The sequence below is a fragment of the Trichosurus vulpecula genome, chromosome 2 (assembly GCF_011100635.1).
Source record: "Trichosurus vulpecula isolate mTriVul1 chromosome 2, mTriVul1.pri, whole genome shotgun sequence".
Classification (NCBI taxonomy): Eukaryota; Metazoa; Chordata; class Mammalia; order Diprotodontia; family Phalangeridae; genus Trichosurus; species Trichosurus vulpecula.
This window is the reverse complement of record NC_050574.1, coordinates 193,579,352-193,603,008: the sequence shown is the minus strand read 5'-3', so window position 1 is coordinate 193,603,008 and position 23,657 is coordinate 193,579,352. Positions and strand designations below refer to the sequence as shown.

The window sequence follows — 23,657 nt, the reverse complement described above, 5'->3', positions numbered from 1 at the left end:
TGTATATAAAATGCAATTGATTATGAGATAGATTAGTATACATGTCCAAATAGTTTAATATGAAACTTTTTTATTCTGAAGAATACTATCAGGTATACTTAAAATACCAGCTGACATGAAGTTAAAAAGGTCTGCATGTCCAATTCCTGCTGAATGTATAGTGACCCAACTTATAGGGCAGTAGTTCTTAACCATTTTTTGTGTCATGGATCTCTTTGTTAGTCTGGCCAAATCTACAGACTACTTCTCAGAATGTTTTTAAAAGCATAAAATAAAATACATAGGATTATAAGGAAAACCAGTTATATTAAAATACAATTATTAAAATATTAAAAACAAATTCATGGATCCCAGGTTCAAAATGGCAGAACAGTAGCCTAACCATTCTTCTTTCTGGGCGTAGGGGATGCAAACTGAGTAAGCTAAGATACAAATGCTTGTGTGTCACATGTGTCATTCTTTTTGAGGCTCCTGACTGTCAATTTCTCTTGTACCATGTTATTGTTTTCCAGTACCCTCCAGGGTACCAGGACTTATCTGCTATCTCTTACCTTGCTTGCTTGCTTTTCCACTGTGTTCTTAATCCTTTTTTTGCTCCTTGACAATCTCAGCTATCTTAGCCCCAAAAGCATCTTACTAAAAATCGGCAAGAAATTTCATGACCAGAAAGGCAGAGTCAGTGACTTTTTGTTCTTGGTGGTTTTGAATCCTGTTAATGCTTTAAGGCAGTGATTCCCAACCTTTAAGGAACTGCTGTGTGTTTTCATTTTCTATCCCCTTAAAAATGCTATATGGCACATTCATTCATATATATATTTATATTTTTTAATTTTTAAATGTTCGCAAAGTGCTTCATATCTATTATCTCTTTTGATCTTCGCAACGACACTGTTAAGCACTATTATTAACCCCATTTTATAGATGAGGACACTAAGGCTGAGAGATGTTAAGTGAGGATGATCCTACTTTAAGCACTTACTAGCTATGTGACCCTTGCAAGTCATTCAACTTCTGTCAGCCTTAGTCTCCTGTTCTGTAAAATGAGGATAAGAATAGCATCTACCTTCCGAGGTTGTTGTGAGAATCAATCGAGATAATGTATGTCAAGTACCTTGCAAATACCAAAGTGCTGCATATATGTTGTGGCTATTATTTTTTTATTACTGAACCCCAAGGTCATTCTTTTTCCTCTCTCAAGGAGCTCAGTACCTGGCTCACTGTTTTCTCCACAACTCCTGCCACAAAAGACTTCAATACACATGTTGACATTCCTTTAAATACCCTAACTTCTTAGTTTCTTCAGAGTCCATAACCTATTCCTTGACTCTCCCTTAGCCCCACACAGTGATGGTGGCATCCTAGATCCCACAATCACCTACAAGTATTCCATTTCCATGATCAAAAAACTTGACAATATAATAACCTGATAATAACCTCCTATCATCTCATCTCTTCTTTTGACTTGCTCTTCCTAGCCCTATTCTTTGTCTTTGTTGTGCCCTCTGATCCCTCTGGACTTTCTCAGGCTATTACCCCTGTTCTAACTTTACTTTCCCTTTCCAATCTCAATTCTCTTGTTAACCGTTCAACACCACACTATCTTCTATTCTTAAATTCCTTGTGCTCCACCTTATCCTATTTCCACTCATGCCTTGCCAAACTGAAACTCTCATTGCTGCCACCACTCTGCCTTACTCTACTTAACTTCCTTCTAAATGAAGTTGGAGGAAGTCTAGCCAGCCAACCTAATGCATCCACTTACAAATTTATGTTATCTAACCTCATTTGGGCCCTCACTCTAGAAAGGAATCCTTTTACTCCTTCCTAATTGATTCCCCATCCCACGTGCTAAAAAGGCTATTTTTTAAAAAATAATAAAAAAATAAAAAAGATATTTAAAAGCTTTTCTCCTCAAATCTTCCATATCTTTTCCTTACCCCCCCACCCCCAACTCCCTCAATTGAGGACTTGTCTTGTAATTTATTGAAAAAGTAGGGGGCATTTCCTGTGAGCTCTCTCTTCTCCACTTCTTTTCATTGCAAATCCCCCCGATATGTCAATGGCTTGGGCCATTGACATAGCTTTCTTATGTCCTAAGTACAAAAACCAGCCCACGAGAGGACAAGAGTTGCTTTCTCTCACACACTTAACCAGTATACCAAAATGTTCAATACATGGACAGGGAAGTCAGATCTCTCCTCTTTTCTTCCAGTCTCCAATAATGAGGCCTTTTCCTTCTACAGCCAACTCTTCCGCATGTGATCTTTATTCCATCCCTTCCTCTCTTCTCTAGCAGACTGCCTTCTCCATCATTCCCCCTCACTCTGTAATCTCCATTCCATTATTTACCCATTCCTTCATCACTGCCTTCAAACATGCTCAAATCTCCCCTGTCCTTAAGAGAAAAACAACCTTTATTAGACCCCATTATCCCCTCGAGTTATTTTCCTATAGTATTCCTCCCTTCCTCAGCTGAACTCCTAGAAAAAGCTATCTACACTCATTGCCTTTATTTCCTCCTTTCTTGTTTCTCAACTCTTTGCACTCTGGCTTCTGAACGTATCACTCGACTGAAATTGTTCTCTCCAGAATTGTCAAATCTGATGGGCTTTTTTTTCTCAGTCCTTACCCTTCTTGAACTTTCTGCTGCATTTAACCACCCTTCCTGGATGCCCTGTCTTCTCTGGGTGTGACACTACTTCTCCAAACTCTCCCCCTGCTTGTCTAACTGAATTTCAGCCTCCTTTGCTGGCTCATCAAATATGTCATGCCTTCTAACTATGGGTATACCCCCAAGACTCTCTCTTAGTTTCCTTTCTCTCTAAACTTTTACTTGGCAACCTCATCAGGTTTGTCATAGGTTGGACCTGATTCAGGCCAGTCTGTTATTTCACATTTGGAAGTGCGAGGAGATGAGACATGTGTGGATCATCTAACAATTGTTGTTCATCCTTCATTTTGGAAGAGGACAAATGACATCACGGGGTGATGTTTTGACTTACTCTCAAATTGGATTTAAGTGAGGCAGAGTTGTGCAAAGTCATTAGCCTCACTCTCTCTTCCAGAGTCATTGAAGCCCAGTGGCAAAACAAAAGTCAGGATGACTGAAGACAGCCCAGGATCTAATGGATGACCTAAGCATCTTCAATGTCTGACCAAGCTCTCCATGCTCCACAGCTCCACAGGTGCTTCAGCCAACTTTCATGGCCTTTGGAACAAATCATTCTCATCCACCCATTGTGCCAGGGAAAGTTTTCATATGCTTGGGGCAGACATCACCCTAACTCACTGACAGTTGGAGGCCTGTTGTTTACCCTTAACCTGATTTAGCCCATCTGCCAAGATGTTTTACCAGAGTGTGGCTGCTGTACATGCTGCAGCTTCTGGGAGCCCCAGGTGAGAGCTGGGTGAATCAGGTGGACACTAAAGGTGGATGAGCAGCCCTGAAAAGGGCACAGTAAGCCCTTACACTAGCACCAGAGGTGCTAGTCCTCCCTGAACACCCCTTACAGCCCACCTAACAATTAACAAAAAGAGGTATACTTAGCCATAGCATAAAAAGAGTACTCAGCAAGGTGTAGAATGAACTCATTTGAGCTAGCTTCCCTGCCTCTGCACTGACCATCCTGATCACCAGTCAAGTGTGACAGAGTAACTTTCGACTCCTTGTGAGCTGGCTTTTGTGCTTAGGATATCAGAAAGCTATGTCAATGGCTCAGGCTTTAGTCTCCTGAGCCAATCAAACCTTGAGGATGTTTCCAATACCATTTTAGGAAACATTAATCTAGCCAACGGCTAGATTTCAGAAACAGCTTTCATAAAGTCCAAAGCATTACTTAAGCATTTACTATGTGTTTAGGATTATGTTAACACTGGGGATACAAAAACCAAGAAAACAAGATGGCCTTCTCTTGAGGAACTTATATTCTAATGGGAGAAGGAAATACTTAAAGGGGAGATGGGAAGGTGTGGCTAGGGAATGGAGTTGGCTCACGGATTAAAGGCTCTGGCTATTAACATTACTTTCTGGTTACCAGCCTACAAAGCAGCTGTGGGAAGTTCCAGGTGTGCACTGATACCTGACTGGTGGAAAACAGTGGGCAACTAAAGCAAGAAGCAACACAACTAAATGAGCTTGAATTGTCCTGAATGCCTGTCCTTGTTGAATATCTTTCTCTTTTGTGGTGGCTCAGTAAATCTCCTTTTGTTAACTAATGAATGATCTATGAGTGCTTCATAGTGTTCCAGTGCTAAGCCTGAACTACTAGAGGACTGACCTGAGTAGACCCAGCTCACAACACCTACGCAGCAAATATTGCTCCTCGCACAAGTTCCCATGGGCTTAATTATCATGTCTATTCAGATGACTCACAGATCTATATATCCAATTCAGTTTCTCTCCTGACTTCTAGCTGTGAATCACCATTTGCCTATTTGACATTTTAAAGTACATGTCCTAAAGTCATCTTGAACTCAATGTTCCCGAACTGAACTCATTATCTTTACCTCCAAACCCACCTACCCATGTCCTCTTGAATATCACTATTTCTTTTGAGGGCACCATCATCTTTCCAATCCCTGGGTTCACAGTCTTGGTATTAGTCATGACTTCACTTTCCCTCAGTTCACATATCCAATTAGCTGCCAAATCTTGCTTCTACTACCATAGATTCTCTCATATTCAGCCTCTTCTCATTACTCAGATAGCTGCCATATTAGCTCAGGCCTTCATAACTCTCACCTGTAGCATTACAATCGCTTTCTAATTGGTATCCCTGCCTCCAGAGTCTCCCCATTCCAATTCATCTTCCACATAGCTGCCAGAGTGACTTTACCTTGAACTCATTTCTGACCACATCACTTCTCTACTCGGAAAACTCCAGTGATTCCCTAGGTAAGAATTTGGGATATAACAATGGCTGGGTCAGAGTACCTGATCACATGCCCTAGGAGTCCTGCCTACTCACAGAATCTAGACCAGTACCTTTAAGAGTACTTGCTATATAGAAAAGACAAAAATAAGTGACAAAGACCTAAACATTCTATAAATATTGCAAGAGAAATGTTAAGAAGGTTTTTGAAGGGACTGGTGATTGGGCTCAGATTTCAGGGATGTCTATACAGAAAAATCAAATTTGTATCTGTTTTTTAAAGGAGGGAAAGAATTTGTCTAGGGAAAGGCAAGGTAGGAAAGAATATCCAGTCTGAGAATCGTATTGGAGGGGAGGAATGTCAGGGAAACAGTGTAAATAGATTAGTTTGACTAAGTCAAACGGAAAAGTGAACAAATAACTGGTATACCTGAAAGTGGCTAGAGTTTTGTAGGAGGGGAGCCACGTGACAAAATTATATCTCATAGTAGAGATGTGGTGTTGTGCACATTTGTTACACATACATTAAAAGTGGATGATAAAGTCTTGGAGAAGATCTGGCTATGGCTCTGTCTGAATTTGGCCTTGGCAAGATTTAATGCCAAGAAATATTTTTTGGTTATCTAGGCCATGGCTACTATGTATAATTTGTGACACATATTATAAGCAATCCTTTTATTGGCTACTGCTTTTCTTATCAGACACCCAAATATAAAAAGATCAATTCAAAAGAATACTTTAAAAAAAACACGCTGTGATGTTTTAAATGTACTGATAATGGGAAGGGGGAATGGAATACACATTTAGAAAGCACCTACTGTGTGCTAGGCACTGTGATAGTGAAACCGAGGCAAACACAGGTTAACTGATTTGTCCAGGGTCACACAGCTAGAAGTCTCTAAGGTCAAATTTGAACTTAGGTCTTCCTGACTCCAGGCCCACCACTCTATCCTCTGCACCACCTAGTTGCCTCTGTATATCATAGGAAAAGATGCCTATTTTGTTTTTTCTTATGCTGGGTGCTGTTTCTACTTGATATGTATAACCATATACGTTTAAATTTTACATACTCATAGGGTTACATGTGTGTAATAACCCTTTCCATAAAGTCCAAATGCTTTTCATCAATCAACAACTTCCTGTGATTCTGGTCTCTGGAAGCAGTTCCAAGTTTTAATCCACATTTCAAAAAGATTTTTAAGGGCAAAAGCTATCTTATATTTGTTCCCTATTTCTAGTTATAGGTATATTGAAATCTTTCTGTTTTTGTCTCTATATCTTTAGCTAGGTCTATACCTACACCTATATATATATATATATATATATATATATATATATATATATATATATATACCTATCTGAATATATCTACATATATCTATATTCCTATGTAAAGTAAAAGGCCTCTATGACATTAGTGACAAAGTATATCCTATTTCATTTTTTTACAGAGTCTTTGTTGCTTGATGACTATGTAGTTACCCTCGACTGGAAAACATTAAAGATGATCTATTTGCAGTGGAAGACATCAGTAGAGGTATATTGTTATGCTCTTCACTAACTGATAACCTTACACACACACACACACACACACACACACACTCACACGCATGAACGCGCACATCCCCTTAACCAAAAACAGCTGGAAAAAAAACATAGGAAAAGAAAACCCATCTATTAAGTTTGGATATTAAAGCCTGTATCACTGGTTAAAGTAGGGAAATATATGGATGGATAATGTGGCACTGTATGTTATACCACTAGTTAACAAAACAAAGTAGCATTCGTTTGCTTAGCTTTTCTGTAAGTTGAGGTCTTTTAAGAGGATTTCTGTATTGTGGCTGTCCATAGCACAGGATTCAGGGACTGTCTCTAAAGAAGGGTGTCTCCACTAATTTGGATGTGTACAGGGTGTCCCAAAACTCATAGTGTAGTTTTAAGCTATTAATTAAGCTACTTAAGCTTAAAACTGCATTATGACTTTTAGAACACCCTGTACATATCTATGTCTATACCTATATGTATCAGTATCTATTTATATCTCTATCTACATCTACATATCTACGTATCTTTATCTGTATGTATCTATGTTTACACCTTTATCTATATGTATCTATTTGTATTTATATATCTCTATCATTGTATCTATCTATGTTTCTATATTTATCTATATCTGTATCTACCTCTATCTATATAGCTCTGTCTCTGTATCGATCTATATTGGGGTGAGGAACTTGTGGCCTTGAGGCCACGTGTGGCCTTCCAGGTCCTTGGGTACAGCCTTTTGACTGAGTCCAAGTTTTACAGAACAAATCCTTTTATTAAGGGGATTCGTTCTGTGAAGTTATTATCTACATCTATATTTTTATCTGTATTTGTATCTTATCTCTATGTCTATACCTATAACCTATATCTATCTATATATCTCTATCTGTATCTGTCTATAGCTATATATCTCTAACTCTAAATCTATTGCCTTATAAAAGCACATACACATATGTTATATTTATGTAGATATAGATATAAAATGGATATGGATATCTTTTTATAGTCCTATTTCCTTTCTTTCCTTTCCCTGATCTAATTCTGTTTTGGATGTCCTATAAACTGGAAAGCCAGTGTGGTGTATTAGATGGAAGGCCAGCTTTGGATGACCTAAATTTAAATTCTGCTATGATACCTACTAATTCTGTGACCCTGGGCCAGTCCTTTAACCTCCCAGCAGGACAGGCAGCTCTTTATGATTGTAAACAGCAGAGAAGTTGTTGATCCTGCATGAGTGGAAAGAGTTTTCCTGCCAGTAGTTTCCAAACCTATGAAATTACAGATCTTTGCAATTTATAGTTTTGGAGAGTTAGTTGCCTAAGGCACTGAGAAGTTAAGAGACACCTCAGGATCACATAGTATGTCAGAAGGACTTGAACCCAGATCTTTCTGTCCTGCTCTCTATCTATTAATGTGGCTATCTATCTATCTATCTATCTATATACATATATGTATATATATATGTATATATATATATATAAACTAAAAATTAGACACTTATTTTACAAATTCAGAAATCATTCATGAGACTCCAGTGGTCTTCTATTGTGATACAAGGTGTCATTCACCCATTTATTTTGTCAGGAAATTTCACTGATGGATATGGGAAGACTGACTGGGAAGGTAGAATCCTTATAAGTCAAAATTCTAGAAAATCCAATATGATTTTTGGCCCCCAGTGAGGGCTCAGTTAATGTTAAGTGTGGATGATGAGAGTACAGGTGAGATTATTGCAAAGGTATGAGCAATATATTGCCTCTGATGTCCTCCACCTATGCCCTTTCTCAAAGCTCACACAACTCTTTATTTGAACCTGTTTTGTGTAATTTTTCATGTATTATTTGGTATTATAGTTGTTTGTGTATGTCATATTCCCCCCTACAGCACTTTGAGCTCCATGAGGACAGGAACCATGTCTTATCTAAACTTTGTATCTCCCCCCGTATGCAGCACAGTGCTCTGCACACAGTAGGTGTTTAATAAATGCTTATTTCATTGGATTTGTTATTGTTGTTGTATGTTGAATTAAGTGTGCCCAGAGGCATTGGTAGTGCATCTTGAAATCAAAATTATAATAATTGAAGTGTAATGGAGCATTGGAAATCTTAAAGCTCAGGATTTTTTTCTTGTGTGTATATGTAAACACTGTCATGAAAGCAATAGTTTAATCTTCCATTTATTCAGACAAAGTAAATTTTTTTCTTAAAGACCTCTTACAGTTTCTGATCTGCTGATGACAGTCTGAAAAACAGCAATATTTTAGCAAGTAGAACTGTCATTTTTCATTGTGCTCCATTGGGAAGTTTTCAGTTCCTCTTGGCTCTGCTCCCCTTGGGAGGTCTCTGATTTGAAGCTTAATGGCAATGCAAATTGAACACTGAATCCCTTTTCAACATATGCATTTTATCATGATGATTTCTAGGAACGGCAGAAGAAGATTAGAAAGAAAAATGAAAATTCCTTGATTGGTAAGTACAATTTATCCCACAGGACTCTTAGCCCAGAAGGAAATAAATGTTGATGTTATTTGGTATAAAAAAAATGTTATTGCCATGCTATTCTTAAAAACTAAAATACAAGAAAATTTAATTTGTTACTATAGCAACCTATGTCTGCTGTTGGAAATGTAAGACTTTCTATAAATTTAGTTCCTTTTTTTTGGACCGTAGCAGTGCTGGTACTATTGATGCTGAATTTATTTTCCTAGCTTTATTGGGTTGAACATATTTTATGACATTCTCTCAAGAGTTTCAAGAGGGTTTTTTTTGGAAGGAAGGGAATTAAGAATGTGGATAATGATGAAGTAAATTTTTTTAAAAGGCCCTAGGAAAATAGGTTAAAAATGTAGAAATGCTCATGTTCACATGAGAATATATTCTAAATTTGATATCAAGCGGATGTTAAATAAACACATTACACATTTGTTTGAATGCCAGTTGTTGAAATAAACACAGATGTCTTTATTCCGTATGCACAGAACTACAGGACTGCTTCTGATAAGAAAATTATGTACTATACATACACCATATGTTATCTTCAGTCACTTTAAGCTAATTTATTTCTCGAATCATACTGTATATCCATTCTTCATTTATAATTATATATTTAGCTCTTTAAAAAAAAGATTTAAGGTTCTTAGAAGAGGAATGCAGTACTTGGAGGGGGAGGGAAGAATTAAGGCATTTGAGAGAAAAGCTTAGAAATTTCAGGCCATTTGAGAATACGGGATATACCTTATATGGCAAAAGATGAGAGGTTGTGGGGGAGTTGTTGGGAAGACGAGCAAAGAAATTATGGGAGGTGGGGAAGAGAGAAAGATCAGTCAATCAATAATCAATAAATATTAGGTGCCTACTATGTGCCAGGCAGTGTGCTAAGTTCTGGGGATACATAAAGAAGAAAAAAACAGCCCCTGCCCCCAAGGAGCTTACAATTGAATGAGGAAACAACATACAAACAAATTGCTAGGAAACAATCAGCAGAGGCAAAGCACTGGAACTAAGAGGGGTTGAGGAAGGCTTCCTGCAGAAGTTGAGATTTTAGTTGGGACTTAAAAAGAAATCATTTTAAGGTGAAATGAAGAATGCGAGGAGGACATAACGGAGAGAAACAAGACTGAGTAAGATGTGTTATAGAATGTTGAAAAAAGACAATTCTGAAGGTACTAAGGACAAAAGGAGGAAGGCTAAGGTTGGCAACAGAGAACAAATAGAAATTCAGGAAGAAGGGACTAGTTAGAGAAGGTAGCCATCGTTGGTAGGTATCTGAAGGCCCAACCTACCACGATGTTCTGCTGTCAGAGTTCTGTATCTCCATATGGCCTTTGGTTAAAAAGAAAACCACATACACTATGTGCTTATTAATATCTGTATAACGTAAGCCTATAATTAACAATAAATTTATATCACTCTAAATTAATAATATGATTATATTATCATCCATTCTGTGCTAATTATTATATTCAAATTTAGTACATCTACAAAAACATTTGTCATATTAACTTGCTCAGTCCTAAAGGAATGAGACACTGAAAGTTCTTGGTTTGGGGAAGGTGGTTGAAGGCAACTTCATCTGCAGGTCAAGGGGGGTTGGGAGGCATTGTGAGGACACTGTGTGGGGTGCCAAAGATGAATTTTGCCTGCTTTACGATTTTGCCTAGGGCTAGCCCTAAATTATAGTTTTTTCTTTGTAGTTGATGTGACTAACCTTCATGATACTGAGAAACTTGTTCATCAAGAGAGTCATGGATATTTTAAAACACTTTCAGAAACAAACTTTTCCAAAGTCGACATAAAGAGTAATTTCCAGACCAATACAAGTCCTATTTTGGATACTACATCCAGCCATTCTTGAGTTATTTGAATAAAACACCACATCAAAGAGAAAGGTAACATTTTGAAAATGTTTTGTTTTACTAGCCTCTAAATCCCTAAATATTTATCAAAACCCACAATTTCTCTTTTAAAGAAGGAAATAGAAAAAAAGGAGAAGGAAATAGGATTTATAGGCTATGTAGTATATTAAAGGGTTTGAAAATTAAGGGAAGGGGATAATTACAGAATCACAAAATTTTAGAGTTGGAAGGTATCTCAGCTGCCCCTGAGTTCCAACCATAACTGAAAGGAATGGTACCATCCCATACTCAAAAAAGTGATTGTTCCTCTTCCTGAGGAACTCCAGTGATAGAGAGCCCATTGCTAACTGAAATAGCCCCATCCACTTATACATAGCTCTAATTGTTAGAATGTCTTTCCTGGTGTCGAGCCTTAATTTGTCTGTTGGTGCTTCCCACCCATGGCTCCTAGACCTGCGCCCTGGAGTCAAACAAAGTCCAAGCCTTCTTCCTCTTGATAGACCTTTATATCCTTGAACAGGGCTACCATGGCCTCCCCCAGTCTTCTCTACTCCAGGCTAAACATCCCTAATTCTTCCATCTGATCCCCATCTGGCATGGACCTAAGGCCCTTCCTGGTTGCCCCCTGAGCATTTTCCCACTTATCAATGTCCTTCTCAAACTGTTTTGCCCAGAATGTAATACACAGTAATTCAGATGTAGTGTGGCCAGGGCATACAGCATACAGATGATGACTACTTAGCCCTGTGTAGTGCAAACTCTAGAGCTCCTTCCCATCCCACACCTAGACTAGCAGGGGAGATCCCCAGAGAAAAGCTACTGCTCTGGACTTGGAGTGGTTATCTCTAGTATTATTACTCACAAATACCATCTTGTGGTTATCTTCACTATTTATTGACCAGTTAACTTTAGCTAATTAACTTTTACAAAGAGGTATTTACTAAGAAAATATAGCAAGAACCAAATTACAAAAGTTTGCAAACTAAGCCACCTCAGGCTGTACTAGACTGACTTGGACTGAATTAGGAGAGCCAATTATTAAATTTTCAACATGAGCATTTATTCCTCAGAAATCAACAAATGCTGCAAATCAGGACTTGTTTTATTAATCGTCTGGACTTAAGAAAGCAATGATAAAATGTTAATAATACATATTAAATTTAAAAGTACTTTGTGCATACATTTTTTTTTGGAGAGCTGTTTGTTAAACATTTACCAGCATATCGTTGCGCATAGCTGATACAAGCATTATTCCTGTGTAGAGAGATAGGACATGGTGTTTTTTTGGCTGGGTTGATTTATTGCTGAGTTGGATGGATAAAGCAAATCACTCCTCAGGGCTGACTTCTCACTGCACTTGCTATTGGTACATTTTGCTATGGACTCCAGTCGCTGGACCTCTGCTGACTCTTCTCATCTTTTAAAGCCCACAAGATCATAGCCTGGTCTGTTCTCTCTCTAACACTCATTCACCCAAGATTAGTAAAGAAATACACAGACAAAAGAAGTATCAGACATGCATTCACAGCCACATGGTGGCTGGATGGGGAGATAAGGAAGTTGCCATTGCCACTTCTGCTGCTACTACCTCCCCCCACATTTGGAGGCTTACTTATAGCACTTCTTGCCTAGTTCCCTACTAGGGAAGAGGGAGAGATTTTGTCATTCAAGTCTTTGTGTGCAAACTGGTTCAACAGCCATTTATTTTAGCTCAGTGGCCAACTTAAAGTCTTTTCTTCATCATCCAGTGAGCCATTAGGCAAGTCAGAGAATGCCTGTGTCTGCTCTGAAACAAAGGGAAAGGACCTCTCCATCACATAATTAGGCTCACCAAGTCACCATATGGATATGCAGCAAGCAGAGAACATTGAGCATGCTCCAAAGACTGGGCTTTCATTGGCCATTCTAATGAATGTTTACCTATTACATGCTTCTCTTAACACAAGGTCACATTAGGTTTTCTTGAATGCCACATCACACTGCTGATGGTGTGCTTGGGTGCTTGTGCTTGGACCCCAATTCTAACATCACATTTCTCCCTAGCCTTTACTTGGGTGCCTGTGCCTGGACCCCAGTTCCAAAAACACATCCAGTTCTAAAATCACATTTCTCCCTAGCTTCAAAGCATTGGCCCTAGCAGTTCCTCTCCAGTTCAAGGGCAGCATGCCTTAGCAAAACACTTATCTCTCCTCCTGATACTGAGGCCAGCTGCACCTATAGAATTTATTGGTCCAACTCCCTGTGTATGTGCTAATTGGCTGTGCACTGGGACATAACAATATTTACTACTTACTGACCTTACTGATATGTATCCTAGACATAGTCAAATGTATACTCCTTTGCATTCATCTTGTCTAACAAGACATTTGATGGAAGCCACCTGGATATTTCCAGTCAGCCCTGACTGTTAGTTGACTTAGTGCCATTTCACAGTCAAAACCACACCTCCAGGTCGCCCCCCCCCCCCACCCTTGGGCTATTTCCCAGTGAACTCTGGGTAAGACACCTGCACAGTAGATACAAAAAAGTGCATGTTCCTTTAAGAACTGACCACCCCCTAACCACTCCCTAATCCCACCCCAAAACACCTAATTGACATGTTTCACCTGCAAATCTCATATTTAAGCTCTCCCTGCACCCCTGTAAGGTTGCAGATTCCCTAAGAACTCTTGCCCGCTGTAAAGCATAATAAATCTTTGCCACCTTGACTTAAAGAATGGTTAAGATCATGAATTCATTCCAGATGGCCCCGACCCTCTCCAGTACTTGGGTCTTTGAGGGGCACTGCCTCTCAATGACCCCATCTGGGAACTCCAGTCTTGGAGTTCCTGGACCTTGCCTCCCTCAACCCTCAACACTGCCATGTGTGCTTCTCTCAACACAAGGTCACATTAGCTTTTCTTGGATGCCACATCACACTGCCAATTCATATTCAGCTTATAGCCCACTGTAAACCCCAGATCCTTTTTAGACAAACTGCAGTCCAGCCATGCCCCTTCCCTTCTGTTCTTGTGAAAAACTCGATTTTTTAAGCCCTTCTGTAAGACTCCACTATTAAGTTTCATCTTATTAGACTCAGCCCAATGCTTTAGCCCACCAAGATCTTTTTGACTCCCTTGTATTGACCAGCCACTGTCCCTCCCACTCCAGCATTGTGTCATCTGCACATTTGATAAGCATACTATCTCTCCTTTTGTCCATGTCACTAGTAAAAATGTTAAACAGCACAGGGGCAGGGCCAGAGTCAGATTGCTATATATAGTGATATTGTGTTCTATCCCTCCTTCTATTTAAGTATAAAAATAATAATAATCAGCATTTCTATAGCACCCACTATGTAGGAGGCACTGTGCTAAGCACTTTATAAATATTACCTCATCTCATCCTTACAACAACCCTAGGAGGCAGATGCTATTTATGATATCCCCATTTTACAGTTGAAGAAACCAAGACAGACAGTTTAAGTGACTTACCCAAGGTTACACAACTAGTCAGTGTCTGAGACTGGATTTGAACTCAGGTCTTTCTGACTTCAGACTCTGTTGTACCACCTGGTTGCCTCAAATAAACCCCCCAAATATGAAAATTTTATATTTTACCCCCCAAAAGAGAAATTAAAAGTAATTGGCCAATTTGCAAAAGAATTTAGTCTATGATTTCTTTATGCATAGAGTTCCCGTTCTATATCTAATACCTAAGGAATGCATTTTTCCCATAAAGCAAGGTGCTTAAAAATGCAAGGAACCAGTTGCTCGTTGTTGGGGGAGGGGGGGAGCAGTACATGATTTAACTACTCAGGTGCTGGATTGAATAGAGCCTAGAAGAGCCAAACAGCTCTGCACAGGTGTATGCACACTTGTTTATGTGTTTTCTTATTATCAGTTCTTGTAATTCTCATGCATGTATTTTTTCTTTCCAGCTTCATTAGATATTTCTTCAGAGCTGAGACCATGTCTGGATTTTCTGTTCCTCATTTTCATTTCGGCTAAAGTTTAATCTAACTGAAGACTGTATTTCTTCATTAATAATGCTTTATAAATGGCTTTAAGAAAGAAAAAAAGAAAAAAAAAGCCACAGCTGTTTCTGGCTTAAATAGGAAAACAGGTCATCTGAGAAAGCACCCAGGATTTTTGCTAGACTGCCTGCTTAATAATAATCAGCAGTGCAATATGACAACCCAAAGAAGTAAATTGATCTTAGATTGCATTAACAGTGGCGGTCTCCTTGGCCAATCATATCTGGAATCTTGTATGCAGTTCTGGGTAACATGTTTTATGAAGGACAGTGGTAAGAAGCTGGAAAGCATTTGCAAAATTGTGACCAGGATAGTCAGGGGTTTCAAGGTCATGCCACCTTTATATTTCATCTCTCTGGATTCTGACCCTTGTTCCAGCTGGCAGAGCTATTTTTGGAGGCAGCATGATTCATCTGACATATTAGCCATCTTCCTCCAATTTGTGTTCACTGCAGATTTCATAAGCATGCAATCTTTGTCTTCTATTAGTCACTCATCAAAATGTTCAGTAGAATAGGGCTGAGGACTGAGCCTCAACATTGATCATGCTTTTGGTTCTCTCATTAAAGTAGTTATGAGTCCACCTAATTAAATTATAATCCTCCACACATCTCTCCATCTTGTCAACAAAGATATGTGGGCCTTTATCAAATGCTTCACTACAACTGACTTAATCTATGTATATGCTACTTCTTTGATCTTTTAGTCTGGTAACCGTCTTGGGAGGAAATGAAGTGATAGGTGCCCTGTTCAGGCAGTGTCTAGAACATTCAGTTCTGGGTGCTATATTTTAGGAAGAACATTCACAAGTTGGAGATAGTGTGGCATAATGGATAAATACCTGATCTCAAAACCAGGAAGACTTGGGTTCAACTCCTACTTCTGACACGCTGGTTTTGTGACCCTGGACAAATTACTTAATCTCTGAGCGATCTGGACAACCCTCTAAGATTACAAATTGCAGACATGGTACTGACTTGCACTGGTAGAGTAAGGTTCACCTATACCAATACTATACCAGTACTCTATATACTGAGAATTCCCTATACCATTGAAATTATAAGCCCAGTCCTTATGCCCTATCTTGTTGACAAGTTAAACCTTTCCATTGGGGAAGGGGTGGTGGTAACCAGAACAGAAATGGGAAAGAGAAAATTTGGGGTGGCCTACAGACATGAAAGCTATTTTCAAATAATTTGTTCTACTTGGCCCCAGTGAGCAGAAATAGAATAATGGATGCAAGACACAGGGAAGCAGATTAAGGAGAGATTTCCCCTCACCACAGGGCATTAAACAAAGTCTAGATGACTCCTTTTTGGAAATGTTATAGAGAGGATTCTTATTCAGACACAGTCTGAACTAGATGGCTCTAATATCCTTTCTAACTCTGAGATTCTGCGACATGGAATGAAGCTGGCATTTTTTTTTCTTAGTGAACCTATTCATCATGCTTACTGATTACCATGTTTCTTTATAAGTATTCACAAACCATCTGTTTAATAATCTGTTCAGAAATTTTGTTAGGGTTGGTCATTAAATTCATAGGTGTATAATTTGAGAAATCTATTTACCTACATTCTTGAAAATCAGGACCATATTTGCCCACTTCTAGCCCTAGAGTACCTCTCTTGTCTCCATAGTTTCTCAAAGATCACTGACAACAGTTCAGCAACCATATCTATGAGTTTTTAAGGGCCTCAGTTTCTTCATCTTTAAAACAATCGGGCAGGATTAAATGATTCCCTAAGGTCCTTCTGCCAAAATTCTATGCCTCAGGCATGGGTTGTAGACCTCCCTCTGCCATTTTCTAGTCACTTGGCTTTAGATAGGGCACCTCTCTGGGTCTCAGCTTTCTCACCTGTAACAGAGGGATAACTTTATGTGCCCTGCCTCTCATAAAAGTGTGAAGATCAAATGAGACCATGAATGTGAAAGTGCTTTTCCTGTTATTACTATTAACACCTCAGTGTTATACAAATGTAATTCAGTCAATAAACATTTATTAAGCTCCTACTATGTACCAGACACTGTGTTAAGCCCTGGAGATATAAATACAAATAAAAGCAAAGACAGTCTCTGCCCCAAAGTTTACAATCTAATTGGGAAAGGCACAAAAAGGAGCTGAAAAAGGAAGATAGAAGAAGGAAGGTACCCAGAGTGGGGGGATGATGAAGTCTAAAAACAGTGTAAGTGGTAGGAAATGGGGAGAAGAATATGCTGAGCCCCTTCCCTAAATAGAGGCCCTGGAGTCCAGGGTTCTGTCCTTGAGTCAGGAGGTCCAATAAGAGGGACATAGGGTCTTGATTAGATGTGAGCACCAGGCAGATTGCAATTTTGCAGGATGATGAGATTTCCTTAGGATGAATTCATATGCTTTGTATACAGCAGTGTTGTACAAATGTAAGGTGTTGTCCAGTGGGGCTAAAAAAAATCCCCCTTCCTAAAATCTCTTCTTTCTCTACCATAGTGCTTGAAATTCCCACGTTGGGCAAGGCATGGGGGAGGCTGAGGCTGGTGGATCTTTTGAGTTCCAGAATTCTGAGCTACTGCAGGGCTAAAAGCAAAAAGGTGTTCATAATAAGTCCGGCATCAATATGGTCAGCCCTGGGAGCTGCCTAAAAAGAGGCTGACTTGCCAAGGTTGAAAAAAGAAAAGAGGTAAAAACTTCCTACATTGAACAGCAGTGGGATTTGACCCATGGGTGGCCACTGCAGTTCCAACCTAGGTGAGATAGGGAGACCTAGTTCCAAAAAACAAACTACGCCAAACAAAACAAAACAAAAGCCACTACTACCGGTTTAAAGTCTTCTGTTAAAATGCAAATATTCTCTTTTGAGTACCTTGGCTTATTTCTTGCTCTCCCTTGCCCCACATATCTCAGCAGTTTCTACCTCTCTAACATCTCTAGATCTGACCCCTCTTTTCACACAAATACATCTTAATTGAGGCCCTTATCACTTCTTGCACAAACTGTTACAGTGGCTTTTTATTATTCTCCCAACCTCTGATTTCTCCCTACTCCAGTCTATCCTGTACATGGTTCGCAAAGTGATTTCCTTATGCACAGGTCCGTCCATGTGGCTCCCTATTGCCTCTAGCATAAAATAAAAACTTCTCTGTTTGGCTTTTTAAGCCCTACATAACCTGGTAAACCTTTCTTTCCAGTCTCTTTATACATTATTCCTCTTCCCACACTCACAAACTGGATTTCTCCTAGTTCTTCATACGTGGCACTCCGTCTCCTGTCTTAGTGACTTTGCTCTAACCATCCTACATGCTTGAAATATGTTTGCTCCTGATCCTCCCAACATCTAGTGCCCTCCCTTCCTAACTGCCTCATATTCATTGTGTGTGTGTATCTGTGTATAGGCCCCCTCTGAGAGAATGTAAAGTCCTTCAAAGCAGAGATTATTTTATTCTTTGTATTTGTATCCCAAGTGCCTAACATATAGTAAGTGCCTAATAAATGTTTGTCGACTGATTGGACATTTTGTTTTGTGGAAAATGCTTTTTAAGTGTTAAAGTATTAGATAAAAGTAATTAGGGTTACCCTAATTATCGTAGGAGTCATCCAGGATAAGTTATTTGGACTCACTCTAAATAGCTACGTCTGTCCCTTTTATAGTTTAGGTTCCAGTTTCCTCTTAGTTTTTGTTTTACCCTTTTCATTCAGAAGTTAATTTACTTTTGATAAGAGAATATGGAAACAAAATGGGAGTTAATTAGTTCCGTTCTCTCTTGGTCATCCATTAACATTGTCCATGTACCTAAAACATCTTTTTCCTAGATATAGTTAAAAAAAAAAAGCAAACCCCAACACATCTTCTTTTCTTGTCTATAGTATTTTTTTCATAAGCCTCAGCTCATTATTAACTTTGTTCTTCTGGACATTATTTTTACCAGTTCATGCCACACCCTTTGGTTGTGTGCCTCTACTTTTAGTTATGTGTCCTTTTAAAACATGAGCTTATCAGAGAGCCCTCTGTAGCCAAATGGATTTAGTCAGATGCTTATTCTTTTCTTTTTCATTGAAATCACTCTATACTGTGTTGACAGAATTTTGTTCTTGAGTGTTAACAGGCTCTTCAATCGAGTGCTCATGAAAGACATGTTGTTCATTTGTTTCAGTTGTGTCCAACTCTTCTGGACTCCATTTGGGGTTTTCTTGGCAAAGATACTGAAGACAGTATCCTTCTGCTCATTTTTCAGATGAGGAAACTGAGGCAAACAGGGTTAAGTGACTTGCCCAGGGTCACACAGCTAGTACGTGTCTGAGGCCTCATCTGAACTCAGGAAGACGAGTCCTCCTAACTCCAGGGCCTGTGCTCTATCCACTGTGCCACCTAACTGCCCCCATGAAAGACATACTGAAACCCTAACAATGGTTTTGAGTGTCATACCTGAATATTGAATGTTCTGTAGGTAGATAAATATATGTACAGGAGCATTGGGATAGGATTGGAGTAACAGGCTCACAAAGCTGGTGGTTGGACTTTTTCTGAAGATACTATTTTTTGTCCCTCAAAAGGTTCAGTGCCCCAACCTTGCTGACCACAAACTTATTATACCTCTTGGTCAGTATGAAAATAAAGGACACGAATGAACAATTCTGGAACAAACTATTACCCAAGATAAAAACAGTATTAAAAGAAACCAAGATCTCCCTGCTCCTTGTTCAAACTATGCAATGTCAACATGTAATTCCCAGACCAAAATTTGACAGAACTCAGTCTCCAGTAAGTCACCCACCAAAGGTTTCCCTACCCCAGCTCCAGAGTAAATTAGGATAGTCCTTGAAGGAGATACCTAAAAGTTCTATAATGATCTTTTGTGTAGCTATCTGACTTGTTTATGTAAAGAAGAAACAAATGTTTTCAAGGCTAAAAGTGAAAGAGATAGGCTACAAAAGAGTTTTCCTACATAAATTCATACCATGGGAAAGCAGGGATGTCAGTGATTACTCTGTATTTTGCAGTTTGAAAAAAAGTTTGCATACGTATTGAACAGTAGAGGCAGGGGTTTTTTCTTTTGGGGGAGGGGTTTGAGAGGGGCTTTTCTCTCTTACTATCCTGCCATTGTTTTGAGGAAGGTAATTTCTTGTTATGTTTTTTCTTCCTTTTCTCTTCTTCTTTCTCTCTTACTATTACTTCTGGTTTTGTGTTGGGTAATATTTACTACATGTGGGGTTTTTTAAAACTCTTTTTCTCTCTTTGGCTTGGAGAATAGCTCAAAGTAAGTTTGCCACTATCACTTTCTCTTTTGTCCTGTCCTATCTTTCCAAAGGCAAGTCACAGCCTCTACTTCTGTCCCCAATATTCTAGCTCTCTGTGTCTTCCCCTTTACCTCTGTTCACTCCCTTCTGTGGATGTGTCATCTCTGCACATCTGCAGGGTATATGTGTTTGCTATTAGAAACAGGTAAGGCTAAGTTTATGGTGCCAAGTAGTTATTTGGTTGAGCTAATTCTTTTCTTAATAAACAATGATTTACATACTTATCAATGAGTTGAACTTCCAATACAATCAATATATCTTTTAATTGTATAAGGATAATAAATTTGTACACCTGTTTTCAAAGAGAGATTTGTGAGATTGTGAGTTTTGGGGTACAATATAGTAAAATTCACAAAGCCAAAGAAACTTGTGGAATAGTAATACAGGAAACATGCCCGTGAGAGGAGTCTCTCTGACATGATCGTCTTCCATCTTCCATTGTTTATCCTAGACTATGAGAATTGTACGTTTCTTTTCTCTGAAATTCTTAAAGTGCAGGGTATATGCCAGAGTAGAGCCAGCATCTTCCTTGGCCATTAGGACCTCTAGAATGGTAATAGCACTTGATACAAAGGTTCTTTTTGTTTCCATTTTCATAACAAGTTCCTCCTTGTCATCCCAACATCCTGACACGTTTTTAAAAAATTGTGTTTCTTCTACTTTCCGAAGATGACATTACCAACAAACTAGGTCAAGAAAGCATCAGATGCTCTGCTTTTAATGAAGAAAAAAAGAGTTCCAAGCAGATGTCCACATAACTACAGTCCTCCTTCACAATTACATCTTGCTTCTGTGCTTTTTTTTTTTGTGATCTGTATCTAGAACTCATTTTCCACTTCTTCAGCTTGACCAGGTCTATCTGTAGTATATTCCCACAGCAGGATCACACCGATATCTCCCTGCTATATCCTCACTCACATATTCTCTGCTAGGCATTCCCTAGCAGGTTGGCAACATTTTCCACAGAAGTCTACAACATCATAACATGTAGGGCTATCCTATTCCCTTTCTACCTACTCCAATGCTTTTGAATAAGGGACAGTTTTCTGTTGCTGTGTTTTACTTGTGTATGCAATCCCTCAAAGCCTTTTTGATTCCTTTAAGGTTATGCTTACTTCCTTGTTTTAAAAATAGGACCATAGACAGAGTTGGGCCTGGCCCTGGACAAGTTGTCATTTCTCAGGGAGCGCTAACAACCCTTCCAGTTTCTCGTTCTGCTGAAGCCAGTTGTTTTTGGAGTGTGCTGATTAGTTTTCATACCTCCAGAGATATTACTGAATTTCTGTATCTTATGTTTCCTTTAGGAGTTGGACCCCTTCTACTCTTGTTCTAATTTATAGAACCAGACATTAGGAAAATAGAAAATAACTACCTTCCCCCAGGATCATCTCTCAACTAATTAAATTAACATCCTCAAATTTCTAGGTAGTCTATATTTGTTGAACGCCTGCTTGTAAAGCAGACGGTATTAAGTGCTGTGTGGAGATAAGATTGTAATGGAAGGTTTGGAACCACTGGAGGAGGTATGTGTTAACATAGCTCTGCACTTGGTATAACTGTATTTGCCCTTGCTAATTTTAGTCATTCTAGACCTGTCCTTCCATCACAGGATGATCTACTCTATCTTACCTTTATTACTTTTTCCTTCTCTCTTTTTTTCCTCTTTTTCCCTCTACATTCTTACAACTAAAGCTACTGCCATGCCTCTAGAAGAGAAATGGAAGGTAAAGCAGGAAACAACTAGAAGGGTGTAGTGAGTTCTAGTTACTGAATGATCAATCTGTGCACCCATTTTTAGCAGGATTGTAACTAGTTTGAGCAAATTGTTTGAGCCTGAGACATTAAACCAATCATTTTGTCTATCCACAAAAATGGAGAGAGGCATTGTTATGCTATGATATACTTATATCACTTTTATGGTCTTCAGATTCATTTATTATATTGGATTTTGGCTAACTCTTTGTAATTGACCCAAGTATCCAGTCAACATGAAAAAGATTATTTTTCATTTATTAGGAATAGTTAAAAAGTCTTCAACAGGTGGAAAAAAGGGGTTCTTAAACTTCAATGTCATGGACCACTTTGGCAGTCTGGTAAGCCTATGGATGGAGCCCTTCCCAGAAAAATGTTTGTAAATGCATAAAATAAAATATATAGGATTGCAAAGGAAACTGGTTCTATTGAAATGTTTATCAAAACATGGGAAAAAAACAATTTTACAGACCCCAGATTAAGAACCTCTGGAATAGGAACTGTGTAAATTAGGAATTGTGTTATAGTATTTTAAATGATTTTATATTTTCTGCTAACTTTCTGTTCTTGTACTGCCTCTGAAGGTTACATACTTTTCTCAATCTTGGCATCATCATGAAAGGATGTATTGATGGGGTATTTCAATTGATTAGATGTCTATAGTAATACTTTCTGTGAAAAGTAGAAGAACTAATAACTTCTTGACTTGTTTTAATGATAATTTCATGCTTCAAAATATGGAGAAATCAACAAAAGGAGATTCTGTTATGGCTCTGATTCTCACCAACTGGGAAGAGTTGATTTCTAGAGCAGAAATTATGGGAACCTTGAGAGCAAGAGGCCACTCTTAGGGTTTGTAATAGAAGGAGAGGAAAGCTGTAACTGTTCTGACATGTGCCTTAGATTTGGGAAGAATAGATTTCAAAGTGTCCATAGGAAGAATAGATGGACTCACATGATTTAAAATTCTAATAGAGAAATCAGCACAGGAGAAATGTTAAGCTCTTGAAGTCACAAAAAGAAACAATTCCAACGAGGAAGAAAAAAGGAAGTTGTCTAAAGAATTTGATGTGGATGTTCAGAGAACTCATCAAATAATTAAGATTTAAAATAGATAAATATAGAATATGGAAGCAATGACAAATAAGAAGGATGAATACAAAAGTATGACACAGTGCTGTAAGAGTAACATCAGGAGGCTTAGGGTTTAGTATGAATTGAGGTTGGTGGGGAAAGCCAAAGGTAACAAACAGCATTTTTAGTTACTTTAGGGAAAAGAAAAGGATCAAAGAAGGGATAGGATCACTGGTAGGGGAGACGATGCTGATGCCTAGAGACAGCAGAGCTGCTCTCACTTTGCTTCTGTTTTCTTTACAAGAACACCAAGGGGTCCTTTGATCATTTCAAGTCACCTGGTCCACAGGTCATCTTCAGGTACATAAAGACATGGCACACGTGATTGTGGGGCCATTGTTAGTGTGATCTCTGAGAGACTACAGGGAATGAGAGTTAGAGCAAGCAAATGTTCTGTTTTTCAAAGAAGGGAAGAAAATTGTATCTACATACTATAGCCTAGTGAATGTGACTTAGATTCCTAGAAAGATTCTGGACTAAATAATTAAAAAGGCTAGTGAATATCTAAGAATGGAAATAATAATCAAAATAAGTTGGCATGACTTCATCAAGAAGTAGTCATGACTAGCTTCATTCTCTCCTCTTGACAGGGTTACTAAATTGTCAAGTGAGGAGAATGCTATAAATATAATGGCACAGTAGTTAGAATGTTGACCTGGAGTCAGTAGGACCCGAGTTCAAATGTGAACTCAGACACTAACTGTGTGACCCTGG

General features: G+C 38.7%; 1 protein-coding gene across 1 annotated transcript in view; it reads left to right on the top strand.

Annotated features, from left to right (window-relative positions):
• N4BP2L2 (NEDD4 binding protein 2 like 2) overlaps nucleotides 1-15,594 on the top strand; it is a 67,767-nt gene extending 52,173 nt beyond the window's left edge. Inside the window, exons 8-11 of the mRNA XM_036747402.1 lie at nucleotides 6,323-6,408; nucleotides 8,839-8,884; nucleotides 10,609-10,803; nucleotides 14,690-15,594. Of these exons, the coding sequence (XP_036603297.1) occupies nucleotides 6,323-6,408; nucleotides 8,839-8,884; nucleotides 10,609-10,769 (293 nt within the window). The 3' untranslated portion in view covers nucleotides 10,770-10,803; nucleotides 14,690-15,594. The remainder of the gene's footprint in view (nucleotides 1-6,322; nucleotides 6,409-8,838; nucleotides 8,885-10,608; nucleotides 10,804-14,689) is intronic.
• The last annotated feature ends 8,063 nt before the right edge of the window (nucleotides 15,595-23,657 follow it).